The 16,430-nt window shown below is 42.6% G+C and overlaps 1 protein-coding gene across 3 annotated transcripts; it reads left to right on the forward strand.

Annotated features, from left to right (window-relative positions):
- Positions 1-509: 509 nt before the first annotated feature.
- Positions 510-16,430, forward strand: golga7ba (golgin A7 family, member Ba). 3 transcript variants are annotated; one of them, XM_072656848.1, is made up of 5 exons: positions 510-601; positions 6,210-6,335; positions 9,353-9,505; positions 9,963-10,064; positions 11,095-16,430. In XM_072656848.1, the coding sequence occupies exons 1-5, from the start codon at positions 590-592 to the stop codon at positions 11,173-11,175; spliced, it is 474 nt and encodes a 157-aa protein (XP_072512949.1). In that variant the 5' UTR covers positions 510-589; the 3' UTR covers positions 11,176-16,430. The 3 variants fall into 3 exon arrangements, with proteins under 3 accessions (XP_072512949.1, XP_072512947.1, XP_072512948.1); XM_072656846.1 differs by lacking the exon at positions 510-601 and adding an exon at positions 1,248-1,344; XM_072656847.1 differs by lacking the exon at positions 510-601 and adding an exon at positions 5,976-6,127.

Below are 16,430 nucleotides of genomic sequence, written 5' to 3' on the forward strand. Positions count from 1 at the left end.
ATAGATGAGTAGATGGATGGATGGGTGGATGGATGGAAAGATAGATGAGTAGATGGGTTGATAGATAGATAGAAAGATAGATGGATGAGTAGATATATAGACAGATGAGTAGACAGATAGACAGATGAGTAGACAGACAGATAGATAGGCAGACAGACATATAACTACACATACAGATAGAAGGCAAATGTAGGATGTGTCTTGGCTCAGTTCTCCAGGTCTTATGCCTACATTTGCATACACATATATAAACACACCCTCCATCACAGCTCTGCTCCGCCTCTTTCCAGTCATCATCACGGCCTCCCCCCAAGCCTCTCCCTTTCTAATTTATTTTCCCACCCGTATTCCGAAAAGCCACGCCTTCCTGCATTAGGATAGGTTGGAAATAACCGAAACTACCCCGCCTCCCGCGCTCGGATTGGCTAGTATTTCACACTCGGGACACTACAAGCCAAGCCCAGCTAATCCTAGGGCGGGGGGCGTGGCTTTACTAATACGGGTATGAAAAGATAACGTCCATCAATCCTGCCTGTAATCCGTCTCTCCCGTGTCCTGTGAAACCGATTTCGGCCACCGAGCCAGAAACATGGCGACAGAGGTGAGAACCTGCTCTTCTTCTAGACCGGCTCGTGTTGTAGCCTGTTGTGGGCTGTGTTTTCGGTGGGGCGGAAACGGCGTGCTGACCGCCTCGGTTCTCTGAGAACTCCTCGGTGGAAGCTCTACTGTGTCTTATCGCTGAGAGAACGGCTGAACTAGCATTGTAGCCGCGCTCTGCGTTAACGGCAAAGCTTACAGGCGATACCGGGGAGCTAGCACCTCTCTCAGTTACAGCATGTTCACAGTCCGGGCTGAAACTTAGCCGGGCGTCGTCTTTTCACGACGAATTCAGCGTTTTTAAACGTTAGCTGTCGCAAGAAAATAAAAGAATGAATAAATTACAGCGACTCACTCCTTAAAAAATCCCATTTCGACGTTAAATTGATGAGTTTCCAGTCAGAACAGGTGGACATCGTGTCCACAGCCGTTCACACCGCCTCAAAAACCAGTTTCGGTTAAAAAAAATCCGTTAAGATTTGAAAATCCGTTAAGATTTGAAAAAATCGAACGCGTGCAGTCGGTGCAGGCGCGCGCACGGGTGACGTAGCAACAACGTGGCCGAGATCAAAGCGGGCAGAAACGGCTCGCTACGCTCTTCACGTTCCCTCGCGCTTTTTGCTTGTTTGTTTTTGAATTTCTTTGGACCAAAACAAGTCACTTTTCCCGCCGTATCAGAGGGCAGTGATGATTCCAGCACCGCGGACAGCGACCGGCCGGACCGCGCTGCCATACTGTCACCAGTCTGTGAGCGAGCTTCTGATTTCCTCTCTTATGATTATGATTATTATTAAGGTGAAAAGTGACCGCGCTCGTGACGCCCTTGACCGCGTTCGCACTTTCCTCGCGCTTAGTTTAATTCTGTAGAATAACTTGTTTGTGGTTTATTTCGTTTACGAGACGTCACGAGACGTCACTAGAAGTAACCTTGAGCGCGCGGTTGTCTCGAGGCGCCCCGTGAGTGTTGCACCGACTGGTCAGAACAGCTGGGGTGTTTTATACAGTTACAGGGTGGTTTATATAGTGTGTGTGTGTGTGTGTGTGTGTGGTGTTAGGTTACTGATGTTATTATAATAATAACAGTTTTAAAAATCATAATAGTTATTGTTATTATTGCTGTTATTGTTATTATTGCTGTTGTTGTTATTGTTATTATTGCTGTTGTTGTTATTGTTATTATTGCTGTTGTTATTGTTGTTGTTATTATTGTTATTATTGCTTTTGTAATTATTGTTATTGTTGTTGTTATTATTGCTGTTGTTATTGTTATTATTGCTGCTGTTATTGTTATTATTGCTGTTGTTATTGTTATTATTGTTGTTGTTATTGTTATTATTATTATTGCTGTTGTTATTGTAGTACTGACAGAGGTCCCATTTGATCACTGTTTCATTAGAATCTATAGGGGAACCCTTCCCTTTTTGGGTGCTATATAGAACCTTTTAAAGAACCCTCGCAGAACCTCTTATTTTAATACAGAATGGTTCTATGTAGTTCTGAAAAAGGGTTCTGTGTAGCCCTCATTAAGGAGTTATTTGATTTATAACAATACTTTTGGTGCTATATAGAACCTTTTCTCAAGTTCTCATGGTTCTATACTGGAGAACACCTTATTTTAAAGTGTAGCACCTTTCATGCTACAATCTAAGGAAAACGTGTTCTATATAAAGGGGTTCTTTAATGTGGAACCAATTTGCTGATATGAAGGATAATGTTTTTTAAAGGTACTTCAAAGAACAATCAACCCTCATCATCCCATCACCTCATCCCAAAAGTACTGGATGGAGCTCCTCCATCCATCACTCCAGAGAACACAGTTCCTCCACTGCTCCACAGCTTCTCAATGCTGGGGGGGTTTATTTATACCCCTCTAGCCCACGCCTGGCCTGGCATTATTAGGCAGCATGGTGCCAATAGGTTCATCATGTTTATCTGCTCCAGATGGTCCTATTCTATTGGCAGTACTTCTTCTCTATAGAGACTAGACAAGCTGTGTGTGTGCATTTGCACATCTGTGTCAGCAATGGGTGCAACTTAAAGTAGCTGAATGCTTTTTTTAAAAGGGGTGTCCACAAACTTTTGGACATATCTATACATTCTCTAACAGTGACATAGGAAGACAGATGGACAGAGTAAAGGTCAGGTCAGATGGAGCACAGCAGCATTTACACACACTCTTAGAGAAGAGTGGAAATAATGCACAAGAGTAAGTGTGTGTGTGTGTGTGTGTGTGTGTGTGTGTTAGGAACACGGCTCCCTGTTGCATTATCGATCTGCTGTGTTGTGTAGAGGGGTTGGCTGACGGCAGCACTGCTGTGCATCCATTATTAATGAAGCGTTCAGTGTCAACAGCCCAGAGCGTTTAGTCACGCCACGACGCGGAGGCTCAGTCTGCCCACCCAAATACACCAGAGACGCCCGGGAGACTTACACACACTCCACTGGTCTGAAACGTGTGAGTTCATCAGACGTGATGATGAGTTTAATATTGAGACAGCGGCTATACACCGACAGTCCCACCTGAGTACAGCACAGGTTTACACTCACCTAGAATTGATCCTGGGCAGTGACACAGGCTAATGTGTTAATGAAATGAGGTGCTGTGTGTGTTAGTGTGTGTCATTACATTACACAGTAAAACCCCCAACCTCAGCTTGTTACCGTGTTACAGGTGACTGAGCACTGCACCTCATTGAATACACACCTCCAGTGTAAATTGTCCAGCTATCTGTGTTCATTATACTCCCTGGTGTTGATTCAGTACTATAAGTATTCATTCAGCGCTGTGTTCTTGCATTCAGTACTGTACCTGTTCATTCAGTACTGTATGTATTCATCAGTACTGTACCTGTTCATTTAGTACTGTACCTGTTCATTCAGTACTGTATGTATTCATCAGTACTGTACCTGTTCATTTAGTACTGTACCTGTTCATTTAGTACTGTACCTGTTCATTCAGTACTGTAGATATTCATTCAGTACTGTACCTGTTCATTTAGTACTGTAGCTGTTCACTCAGTACTATACCTGTTCATTCAGTACTATACCTGTTCATTCAGTGCTGTAGATATTCATTCAGTACTGTACCTGTTCATTCAATACTATACCTATTCATTCAGTACTATACCTATTCATTCAGTACTATACCTGTTCATTCAATACTATACCTATTCATTCAGTACTATACCTATTCATTTAGTACTGTAGCTGTTCACTCAGTACTATACCTGTTCATTCAGTACTGTAGATATTCATTCAATACTATACCTATTCATTCAGTACTATACCTATTCATTCAGTACTGTAGCTGTTCATTCAGTAGTGTACCTATTCATTCAGTGCTGTAGCTGTTCATTCAGTAGTGTACCTATTCATTCAGTAGTGTACCTGTTCATTCAGTACTGTAGATACTCATTCAGTACTGTACCTATTCATTCAGTACTATACCTGTTCATTCAGTACTGTAGATATTCATTCAGTACTGTACCTGTTCATTCAGTACTGTAGATATTCATTCAGTACTGTACCTGTTCATTCAGTACTATACCTGTTCATTCAGTACTGTAGATATTCATTCAGTACTGTGCCTGTTCATTCAGTACTATACCTGTTCATTCAGTACTGTATGTATTCATCAGTACTGTACCTGTTCATTTAGTACTGTACCTGTTCATTCAGTACTGTAGATATTCATTCAGTACTGTACCTGTTCATTTAGTACTGTAGCTGTTCACTCAGTACTATACCTGTTCATTCAGTACTATACCTGTTCATTCAGTGCTGTAGATATTCATTCAGTACTGTACCTGTTCATTCAATACTATACCTATTCATTCAGTACTATACCTATTCATTCAATACTATACCTATTCATTCAGTACTATACCTATTCATTTAGTACTGTAGCTGTTCACTCAGTACTATACCTGTTCATTCAGTACTGTAGATATTCATTCAATACTATACCTATTCATTCAGTACTATACCTATTCATTCAGTACTGTAGCTGTTCATTCAGTAGTGTACCTATTCATTCAGTGCTGTAGCTGTTCATTCAGTAGTGTACCTATTCATTCAGTACTGTATGTCTTCATCAGTACTGTACCTGTTCATTTAGTACTGTATGTATTCATCAGTACTGTACCTGTTCATTCAGTACTGTATGTATTCATCAGTACTGTACCTGTTCATTTAGTACTGTACCTGTTCATTCAGTACTATACCTGTTCATTCAGTACTGTATGTATTCATCAGTACTGTACCTGTTCATTCAGTACTGTATGTATTCATCAGTACTGTACCTGTTCATTTAGTACTGTACCTGTTCATTCAGTACTGTAGATATTCATTCAGTACTGTACCTATTCATTCAGTACTGTAGCTGTTCATTCAGTAGTGTACCTATTCATTCAGTGCTGTAGCTGTTCATTCAGTAGTGTACCTATTCATTCAGTACTATACCTATTCATTTAGTACTGTAGCTGTTCACTCAGTACTATACCTGTTCATTCAGTACTGTAGATATTCATTCAATACTATACCTATTCATTCAGTACTATACCTATTCATTCAGTGCTGTAACTGTTCATTCAGTAGTGTACCTATTCATTCAGTACTGTAGCTGTTCATTCAGTAGTGTACCTATTCATTCAGTGCTGTAGCTGTTCATTCAGTAGTATACCTATTCATTCAGTGCTGTAGCTGTTCATTCAGTAGTGTACCTATTCATTTAGTACTGTAGCTGTTCATTCAGTACTATACCTATTCATTCAGTACTGTACCTGTTCATTCAGTACTATACCTGTTCATTCAGTACTGTATGTCTTCATCAGTACTGTACCTGTTCATTCAGTACTGTACCTGTTCATTCAGTACTGTAGCTGTTCATTCAGTACTATACCTATTCATTCAGTACTGTACCTGTTCATTCAGTACTGTACCTATTCATTGTCAGTGAGGGTGAGAGTGCAGAGTGTTCATTCTGACGAGGTTAGGGTGGATGTAGACCAGCTCGATCTGCCAGGCCCGTTCAGCATCAGTGCTACGACTACAAGCCGTTCACCAAACACCCATGGAGCTCTGTTGGGTTCCTGCCTCGTTTCCTCACGTTCGGTGTCGCTGCGGTTTAGCAGAACATGATTAATGACCAGGTCCAGAGCGGTGGATCCAGGTGCAGCTGCATCAGCTGCAATTCAAGGTTAATGTAACGGAGATCGTGAGACACCTGCTGCTCCAGGGTGTCTTCTGAAATCAAGGGTATCAATAGAGAGTTTGTCCCGCTTCACTGCATTAACAGCCCCCTGTCCTTCAGGAAAGACTTTACACTAGATGTTAGGATTTGGTTGCATTCAGCCACAGTAGAGCATCAGTGAGGTCAGGTCAGGTGCTGATGGTCACTCCACATCCCAACGCTGGGGGGGTTCATATTCCCTAGAGGGGGTTTGTACTCTAGTCAACACTTGTCATTGGGCAAGGTAAGCGCAAGCTCATGGGCAGCTGCTCCAGAGCATCCTGTTCAGCAGAAGGATCAGTAAGTAAAGGTCACCTCTCAATCCCAATCCGGATTTCCTTGATGACACTGTGTATTCATCCTATGTGTGTGTGTGTTACAGTTCCATAACCTGCAGGAGCTGAGACACAGCGCCTCACTGGCCAATAAAGTGTTCATCCAGCGAGATTATTCAGAGGGAACCGTCTGCAAGTTCCAGACCAAATTCCCCTCCGAACTGGACAGCAGGGTGAGTCAGTGCGAGTGTGAGAGAGGGAGAGAGAGACTTATTTAATCGTATTATTTAATTATATTATTGATTATTAGTATTTATTGTCCAGTTCCCTTCAACTGTTGTTTAACTACCTTTATTGATCACTTATAATCCTGTAATAAACTCAGGTTCCAGCTCCCTGATCAGTCTTAGTTTAGACTTAGTTTATATGATTCTATGATATATAATCAATATCTTCATTATTAACATGTTAATGAACTGTGTTGGTCAGTGTATGTGTGTGTGGTTCTGTTCATGGACACAATGGGGGGGGGACATGAAGACAGCTACAAAAACACAGTGAGAGAGAGATAGAGAGAACGAGGCAGAGAGACAGTGAAAGTAAGAGAGACAGAGACAGTGTGAGAAAGAGAGGCAGACAGAGAGAGACAGTGAAAGTAAGAGAGGCAGACAGAGACAGTGTGAGAAAGAGAGGCAGACAGAGAGAGACAGAGACAGTGTGAGAAAGAGAGGCAGACAGAGAGAGACAGTGAAAGTAAGAGAGACAGACAGAGACAGTGTGAGAAAGAGAGGCAGACAGAGAGAGACAGTGAAAGTAAGAGAGACAGACAGAGACAGTGTGAGAAAGAGAGGCAGACAGAGAGAGACAGTGAAAGTAAGAGAGACAGTGTGAGAAAGAAAGGCAGACAGAGAGAGACAGACAGAGACAGTGTGAGAAAGAGAGGCAGACAGACAGAGACAGTGTGAGAAAGAGAGGCAGACAGAGAGAGACAGTGAAAGTAAGAGAGAGAGACAGTGAAAGTAAGAGAGGCAGACAGAGAGAGACAGTGAAAGTAAGAGAGGCAGACAGAGAGAAACAGTGAAAGTAAGAGAGACAGACAAAGACAGTGTGAGAAAGAGAGGCAGACAGAGAGAGACAGTGAAAGTAAGAGAGGCAGACAGAGAGAAACAGTGAAAGTAAGAGAGACAGACAAAGACAGTGTGAGAAAGAGAGGCAGACAGAGAGACAGTGAAAGTAAGAGAGGCAGACAGTGAAAGTAAGAGAGACAGACAGAGACAGTGTGAGAAAGAGAGGCAGACAGAGAGACAGTGAAAGTAAGAGAGGCAGACAGAGAGAGACAGTGAAAGTAAGAGAGAGAGACAGTGAAAGTAAGAGAGGCAGACAGAGAGAGACAGTGAAAGTAAGAGAGAGAGACAGTGAAAGTAAGAGAGGCAGACAGAGAGAGACAGTGAAAGTAAGAGAGACAGACAGAGACAGTGTGAGAAAGAGAGGCAGACAGAGAGAGACAGAGACAGTGTGAGAAAGAGAGGCAGACAGAGAGAGACAGTGAAAGTAAGAGAGACAGACAGAGACAGTGTGAGAAAGAGAGGCAGACAGAGAGAGACAGTGAAAGTAAGAGAGAGAGACAGTGTGAGAAAGAGAGGCAGACAGAGAGAGACAGTGAAAGTAAGAGAGACAGAGACAGTGTGAGAAAGAGAGGCAGACAGACAGAGACAGTGTAGGAAAGAGAGGCAGACAGAGAGAGACAGTGAAAGTAAGAGAGACAGTGTGAGAAAGAGAGGCAGACAGAGAGAGACAGTGAAAGTAAGAGAGAGAGACAGTGAAAGTAAGAGAGATAGTGAAAGAACGAGAGGCACCTCCAAAGAGAGACAGTAAGAGAAAGAGAGATAGTGAAAGAACGAGAGGCACCTCCAAAGAGAGACAGTAAGAGAAAGAGACAGAGACAGACAGACCGTGGGAGCAAGAGAGGCATATTTAGTAGTCAGAGAGAGAGAGAGAGAGAGAGAGAGAGAGAGAGTGATGTTGAGTAAAATAGATGGGGCTTGTCAGTCTGTTCTCGGATTGTGCTCAGCTGTATTGGAGGGTTTAGAATTCCCCACAGTGTCAGCAGAGCTGAGCTCTCACACACACTTACACACACACTCACACACACACACACACACACTCACACACTCACACACACTTACACACACACTCACACACACACACACACACACTCACATAGGCATTAAATGAGCTCTGGGGAGCGGGTATTAAATTATGACTGTTATCTGTAATGAGGCGTTTAAACGTGTTTGAGCACAAAGGGGTACAGTTACGGGGGGGGGGGGTAGAGGCGGGGTATCTGACTTTGGTTGTCCTCCAAGAGCAGTTGAGCTGCTGGGGAGCAGATCCTCATTACAGTAATTAGACTGTCAGTCATGTTGTCTCAGTGCTGACTGGGTTGTTTTACTGATTGGTTCAGACCTTAAAACCTCCAGACTTCCAACGTCAGCTGTCCTTCACACTGCCCAGACGCTTCACGCTGAGCGGACCAATAAAAACAGCCCAAAATTACGCATGGACAAAAGTATTGAGACACCTGTTTGTGGACACGCCTTCTAATGCATGCTTTCAGCCACTTTAATTTGCACCCTTTGCAAATGCACACACACACACACACACACACACACAAACAGCTTGTGTAGCCCCTGTAGAGAAGAAGTACTGCCAATAGAATAGGACTCTCTGGAGCAGATAAACATGAGCCTACTGGACCATGCTGCCTAACGCCAGGCATGGACTAGAGGGGTATAAAGATCCCCTGTATTGAGAAGCAATGGAGCAGTGGGAGAACTGTTCTCTGGAATGATGAACGGTGGAGCTTCATCCAGTACTTTTGGGATGACTTGAGGGCTGGATCCAACATCCTGACCTCACTAATGCTGCTTTTGTCACTGAATGCAATCAACTCCTCACAGCAATGCTCCTCCAAAATAGTAGAAAGTCTTCTTCCCTGGACAGTAGAGACAGTTACTCCAACAAAAGCAGGAGAAACTCTTTTAATACCATTGATTTCAGAAGAACCACTGAATGAAGCAGGCGTCCCAATACTTTTGTCCATATAGTGTATAACAGTAAAGTCAATAGGGAAGTGAACAGTTTCCCTTCTTGTATAAATTTACCATTCTGGAGATTCTTCAGAATTCCCTCCTGTTGTGATGCATCCTGATTGGCCGGCTGATCTGATATCTGCTATGTGATTGGACAGATTGAGAAGACTCTGTTTGAGGACACGGTGAAGACGTTAAATAACTACTACGCGGAGGCCGAGAAGATTGGAGGCCACTCCTACCTGGAGGGCTGCCTGGCCTGCATCACCGCCTACCTCATCTTCCTGTGCATGGAGACACGCTACGAAAAGGTAGATGTATAAATTGGCGCATCTCGGAAGAACAGGAGCTGCGTCTGTGGCCCAGGCGTCTAGACGTCTGCTCCAGCACCAACACCAGAACGTCCTCACCCAGAGAAATGGCTCGGTTTTGCAGCTTTGTTGAAGCAGAAACATTGGATTCTCTTGGCTAAATTAGCTCCTAAGCTAACACCTTATCTGATAGTCTCGCAAATACCTGATGCGTCCGCTTCACTGAAACCTCATAACCAAGTTTAGCAGACGTCTGGACGTCTGATTCAACGCCTTCAACCACAGACACAGCTCCTTTTCTTCTTTGGATGTGGTTAAGGTTACATAGCCTGTTATAATGTTGGGTTAGCACAGCTAGCTTTTGAAAAGGGGTGTGGCAGAATAAGGTGGATAACATGATTCAGGTGTAAGTGGACTGTAAATGTAAATGTGTGTGTGTGTGTGTGTGTGTGTGCAGGTCCTGAAGAAGATCTCACGGTATATTCAAGAGCAGAACGAGAAGATTTACGCTCCCAGAGGCCTGCTCATTACTGACCCTATAGAGCGGGGCATGAGGGTTGTATCCTTTCACTCAGTGTGTGTGTGTGTGTGTGTGTGTGTGTGTGTGTGTGTGTAGCTGTACTGTGATTGTCACTGTGCTGCTCTTCATTAAAGCCATAGTTTGGTCGATCAGCCAGGTTTGTTTGAGGTTTGCTTCTTTAGTTTTGCACTGAAGCTACGAGGCTAATGTAGCTCACAAATAACAGAAGCTTATAGCCCCCAATTAGCGCAGTGCTAACTGCATGTCTAAACCATCACACGCTCTCCTCAGACCATGTGCAGGTGTTCAGTAGTCATAGTGGTTGCTATGGTGTTGCTTGGTGGTTGTTAGGTAGTGGTTATGTTGTTAAGTGGTGGCTAGATGGGTATTATAGTATTGCCAGATGGTTGCTATAGTATTCTTAGTGGTTGCTAGATGGGTACTATAGTATTTCAAGATGGTTGCTATGGTATTCCTTAGTGGTTGCTAGAGTGTTGCTCGCTACTTGCTTTGATATCCAGGTGGTTGCTATGGTGTAGCAATGTAGTTGTTAGGTTCATCCTATAGTATCCCAAGTGGTTGCTAACTCATTGCTAAGTTAGCGTTAAGTGTTTGCTATGGTGTTGCTAGGTGGTTACTAAATGGGTACTACTACAGTATTTCCAGATGGTTGTTATGGTATTTTAGTTGGTTGCTATGGTGTTGCTAGATAGTTGGTAGGTTGTTGCTATAGAATTCCTAGTGGTTGCTAAATGGTTGCTAGGCGATTGCTATGGTGTTTTTAAGTGGTTGCTATAGTATTTGCTAGGAGGTTGCAAAATGAGTACTATATTGTTGCATTGGTATTTTAGATGGTTGCTATGATGTTGCTCAGTGGTTGCTAGGATGTTGCTAGCCGGTATCCAAATGTCCTATGGCCGGTCACATTCCTGAAGCCGGATTCTTATTAGTGCTTTTATCTACTACTGAAATGTCATTTTAAGTCCCCTATAGGCCTGATGGTGTGTGTGTGTGTGTGTGTGTGTGTGTTTGTGTGTGGGTGTGTATTGCCTTGACTCATGTGTGTCAGATTGAGATCAGTATCTATGAAGACAGAGGCTCCAGTGGGTCCAGCTCAGGCAGCAGCACCACTAGCAGCAGCGGACGATGATCCACACACTCTCTCTCACACACACACAGTCACACATGCATACAGGCTAGGGCCTGGCTGATATACATATCTTATGGAAAATGACCCGGTTGGACCCCAAATTCAATTGTGCTGTAAACAGTGATCGGATATATCAGCCGGGCCCTAATGCACATACCCAGACAGACAGTATCTCTCCAGGACACACACTTACACACAAACACACACACATATGCCTTTTGCCTTCATGTTCCACCTCTATGAATGGTTTTGACCAAACCATCTGACCACCGCCATTCACAACGCAAGTCAAAAAACCGGACTGCACCTTCAGACTGCTCAGCGCCAGATTCTCCACAGATCTCACACTCATCAGGACTGGAGTCATCACACGATCACAGTATTACAACCGTCCGTCCTGCACACGTAGAGATCTACAGACCACGCGTCAATCACTATAATAACTACAGTGTCTCATAAACCACGTTTACATGCGTTTACTTCCATCTCACCCTGCACAGGTGAAGAGCAGTAACTATGGCAACAGTGGAACTTCAAGGCATTTTCAGAGTTCTGTGGTTGCCAAGCAACCTGAAAAAAAAACAGTGCTTTAAACTGGCATGAATGGAAAAGCTGTCACGCTAAACCTTTTCTGGCTGTGACCGAAATAGATCCCTACTCCCTTATTAGTAGCACTAATTCAGACTCTTCATCATCATCATCATCATCATCATGGGTCAGCACCGTCCACATTAACATACACCCCTGAATGTCTGAACCGTGTTTAAATCTCCACACACACTCGAACTGAATTCTGAAGTAAAGTCGGTAAAGCTTCGAGCCGATCATGGACAAATCTCTGACTGTGATGTTGCTGAGCAACCTAGACCTACTGTTAATGTAGTACATGGGAGAATATCTGAACTTCATGACATCCAGTGACTCGTAACCATCACTGCTTAAATGAACAAATGCCATCGTCTATATTTTCTTTTTACTGTCTGTTTCTTAGTAAAAAAAAAAAGACTTGCAATGCATTCTGGTCCGCATTCAGCTCATGTATTGCGCAACACTGTTTACTAGAAATTTCCAGTGCCGTGTGGGAGATGCCTCAAAAAATGTAGTGCCTCAAAAAACACGCTCGGATTCCACTTTACTGTTCAGACATTTAGAGAAAAATGATATACTGATATACTCAGTAGTGCTCTAAAGCGTACATAGGGAGACATTTCAGTCACAGCCCTGTATCCATAATTAAAACATCTACATTGACTTCCATTGAAAGTTCTCCTGTAAAGTTGCCATTTAGGAAACACATTCTTTTAGTTTGACAGCAAAGATGTCCTTGGACACATGTTAATCCTTTGAAGTCTAAACTGTCAAAAATATTTTAGGAATTTTAGTGTTTATTTGACCTTCTGACCAACTATTTAAAACTAATAATTATTATCATGATATTGGGTACAACAGGACTTTATTGCTTACAGCAGTTTTTAATTTATTCCCTAAAACTCTGAGCTTTAAAATGTAACTCAGATACGTTCAAACTTAGAAATCTGTATGTATGTTTCTGGTGCATGCACTGCACAGATAATCCAGCAGGGGGTTTTATTTTCTCTTTGTAATTTATTTAATCAAATATGATTTATTTCATTTTATACACTGTTTATACAAATAGGTTTGCCCGTTCAACCTTGAAAAAAATCTTAATTAAGTTTATTCAACTCAGATAAATATAATAATAATAATAATGGTTCATTCAATGTATTTTTTTAATTGATTAAACCTAGTTTAATCGCTTGTTTCCAGATGAACCACGTATTCGAGTGTATATTATTGTTATATATATATTTAAAATAATGCATTATTTAATTATCACACTGATGTTGCAGAGGTCTCAAGAATGTATTCTCTTAAATATGGTGCATTTGGCTTTAAAGGGTTAAAAATGTAAATTTACAAAAAAAAAAAAGAAAAGCTCTGTTTAATACTTGAGCTTTGAACCCTTTCTCAGCTTCACTGTTGCCATAGTGATGACTTATTGCCTTTGCAGGGCAGCACTGTATGCTCAATTATGCAACTCCATGTAGTTGTTTGTTGTTTTCTTTTTGTTGTTGTTGTTGTTGTTGTATGTAGCAGCCTGTAGGGCCTAGACAGAGGAGTCCAGAGGAGAGTCTTCCACAGCAGGTCAGCAGTTGGCCATGTTTGCACTTTTCCCATTCCGTTCCTTTTGTTAATCCAGTTTGAGAAGGCTGGTGGAGGTACTGTAGCCCGGAGAGAGGTCCTTCTCTCCGATTCTGTGATTTTTGTACTGTTTTAGAGATCAGGGCCCAGAATGCCGGCCTGATTAGCGCCTGTAGCGTTCACACAGTGGTGATTAATAGGTGAAGAAATGCCAAAATTAGATCAGAATACATTTACCTTAATTTTATTTAAAATGTGTATATTGTCCAGCAAAAGTTTGGGGACACCTTGCCTTTTGGAAAATGGTTATTTTTGGTTGCCTTTAGGGCAGCATGATGGTGGCGTAGATAATATGTGATAATGAGTGTGCTGCACATCAATTCTCAGTCTGGTGCATGTCTGGGAGAGCTAGCTCCACCTGGGTCTTCTTTCCACCTCCCAAAAACACATGGTAGGTGAGCTGGCTATGCTAAATTGCCCCTTACATGTATATGCAATACTGTGCCAAAAGTTTAGATAACTTAAAAGCTGCTGATCTGGTCAGTAAGTGTTCATTAGCTCAGTAAAACATTGATAGTAGAATAAACACTAATAAAAGTGGAGGAGGTTCTCCATCACTGTGTTCATCATTAGAACATCTCCAAAGTTCTCCTCTCTCATGGAGTCTAGTATTCTTTAGAGTTCTCCTCAGATCAACACCTGGTTTGATGGTAAATCAGGGCTTAATGATGGTAAATCAGGTGAGCTGCTGCTGCTGATGATGATGGAGGTGAACACATCCTCCACGCTGTGCTGGCTGGACTGGGGGGGGGGCGTCCAGGAGAACCCTGGAGGAGCCGAGCTCTGTTCTTCAGACTAGCTCACCGACAAGATCTCACTACTTTCTTTCTCCAGAATGAGAAACTCTTGTTTCTCCTTTTTACTGGATTTATGTTCACCTGCTTTATCTGTTCTGATGAGATCTGGAGCTTCTACTGTAAAAACTCACTGCTGAGAGACGTGACTTATAATAATGTGATTTGGTACCTAAAAGATCTGCACAGTGCTGTATATGTATATACGGTCACTCAGCTTTGAGCTCGTTTGTGTCTTCCTTGTTATAAAGGGCAGATTTTGCCTAAATAATAGGAAGTGAGGCCTTCCATCTGCTATTTCCTTTTCTTTTTGGATTTGGGCAGCTTTCTGTTTAGTATCTTGTCAGTGCTATGCTGAAAGGCTTGGTGTCCCCAAACTTTTGATTTCAGTGAATATAAAGGTGTATACAGATAAAAAAACACTTCTGACTGACTGGCTGTCTTGTTAGACCCCCATGTCGTAATTCATGGTTACACTCACCAGCCACTTTATTAAAACGCCCACCTATATATATGGTCAGAAAGTAAGTAGTGATGAATGGGGGAGGGGGCACTGAAAAAAATTGATTGACAGCAGTTTTTTAGTTAACTCAACTTAGTTTTTACTTCTGCATCTCAACTTGGTCAACAGTACACACTGAGCTGATCCTCAAAATCATCCATCGTTAAATACTATGTAAGATTTAGAAGATTTAGAACTCTGTAGCTCCTCCCACTCAATCTGTTTACTGTTTATTCCCGTCTGCAGATTAGAGCTCCCCCTATCACATGAGAGGAAGGCCTCCTATGCTCCTGACTCCTGACCATGGAGTGCTGTTAGTGGTGTTTACGAGGTTTTGGACCTATGATCTCCTGAGTCTCTTGACGAGCAGGCAGTTAGACAGTCGCTCCACTCTAGAGCTATGAAGCGATGGCCATTTCTGTGTCTCAAATTTACTCAGAGCTGTGTTTGTATGTATTGTAATTCCACAGCTCTGGACCGGCCCTACGGTCTAACTGCTGCTTGTCATCAAGTGTGAGGAAATCATCAGTTCAAATCGCAGCAAGGCCTTTAGAGCGCCATTGTTAAGAACTTCCCAGTCTGAGGATGTCGTGTTAAAGGGGGTCTTTTAACCTGCAGATGGGAATAACCAGTAAACAGATGGAGGGGGCGATGTTGACGAGACTGAGATAAGACGTAAAAACGTGAGTTTTTGACCAAACTAAGTTGAGTTGACTCAAAAACGCTCCTGGCTTTACACAGGTAAGATGAGCTAGCAGGTGAGTGTTTGAACTGGACTGGATGGTGAGTGTATAGCTGTACACAGCTCAGTCAGATGTATTCCTCTACAGTGACTCGAAGGGAGGAAGACTTGCGAGTGTGTTTCCAAGCTAGGACACATCAGCCTCATACTAACGCCTCATGACCATAAGCTTCCACTGCCATGTCACACAGTCCAGAACGCATTCTAGTGTTTTTATATGTCTGGTTTTTTTTTTTTGGCTTCACGTTTGTAACGTAGCCCAAAGTAAAGATGCAAAACTGACCTCTACAGTGTCACGATATACTGCCACTCTGCCAAACCCTCGCTATGAGCTTCCATTCCTTTACCGGGGGAACTGGCTCATATTTATGCAAACATACTAGTAGAGACAGATTTTCATACAGCGTGCGCTCACTGGAATACCAAGCTTGTTTGTTCCTTTTGTGTAGCAAAGCAAATAAACTCCCAGCTGAAGCTTCTGTTAAACCACTGCCTTTTCCTTTTTGTTTACACCCCTTTAAAGGACAAGTAAACTCTTTAAATAATGGCTTATCTACGAGCACGTCATCACTGTCACACCAAAGCCGTGTATTTTCACCTTTCAGTATAATGTGAATTTGGCCTTTGTTCTTTACAGTGTGTCAAATTGATGAACTGACCAATAGAAATGCTCCAAAATGACTTGAATTAAATATGTTTACACTGACTTCCATTGAAAGTTGAGAGGGCTTTTTCCTTCTCTTGTAAAGTTGCTGCATTTTAGGCATGCTAGTTGTTATGTTCTGCATAACAGCAGCAAAATTCATTTGGTTAAAACGTTGAAAAATTTGGATTTGTCCAAAATGAGCCGTTTTGCAAAGTGGGGACCACGCTTACTGTAGGCCGAGACAAGGGAGGAGTGGGGAACTCTTCTGAGAAACTGCTGGGGTGGTGGTGGGGTGTGAATATTCATCATAAGAAGGTGGGAGGAGAGGTGAGGGTTCTAAAGGGTGCG

The sequence above is a fragment of the Salminus brasiliensis genome, chromosome 15, assembly GCF_030463535.1.
Source record: "Salminus brasiliensis chromosome 15, fSalBra1.hap2, whole genome shotgun sequence".
Lineage (NCBI taxonomy): Eukaryota > Metazoa > Chordata > Actinopteri > Characiformes > Bryconidae > Salminus > Salminus brasiliensis.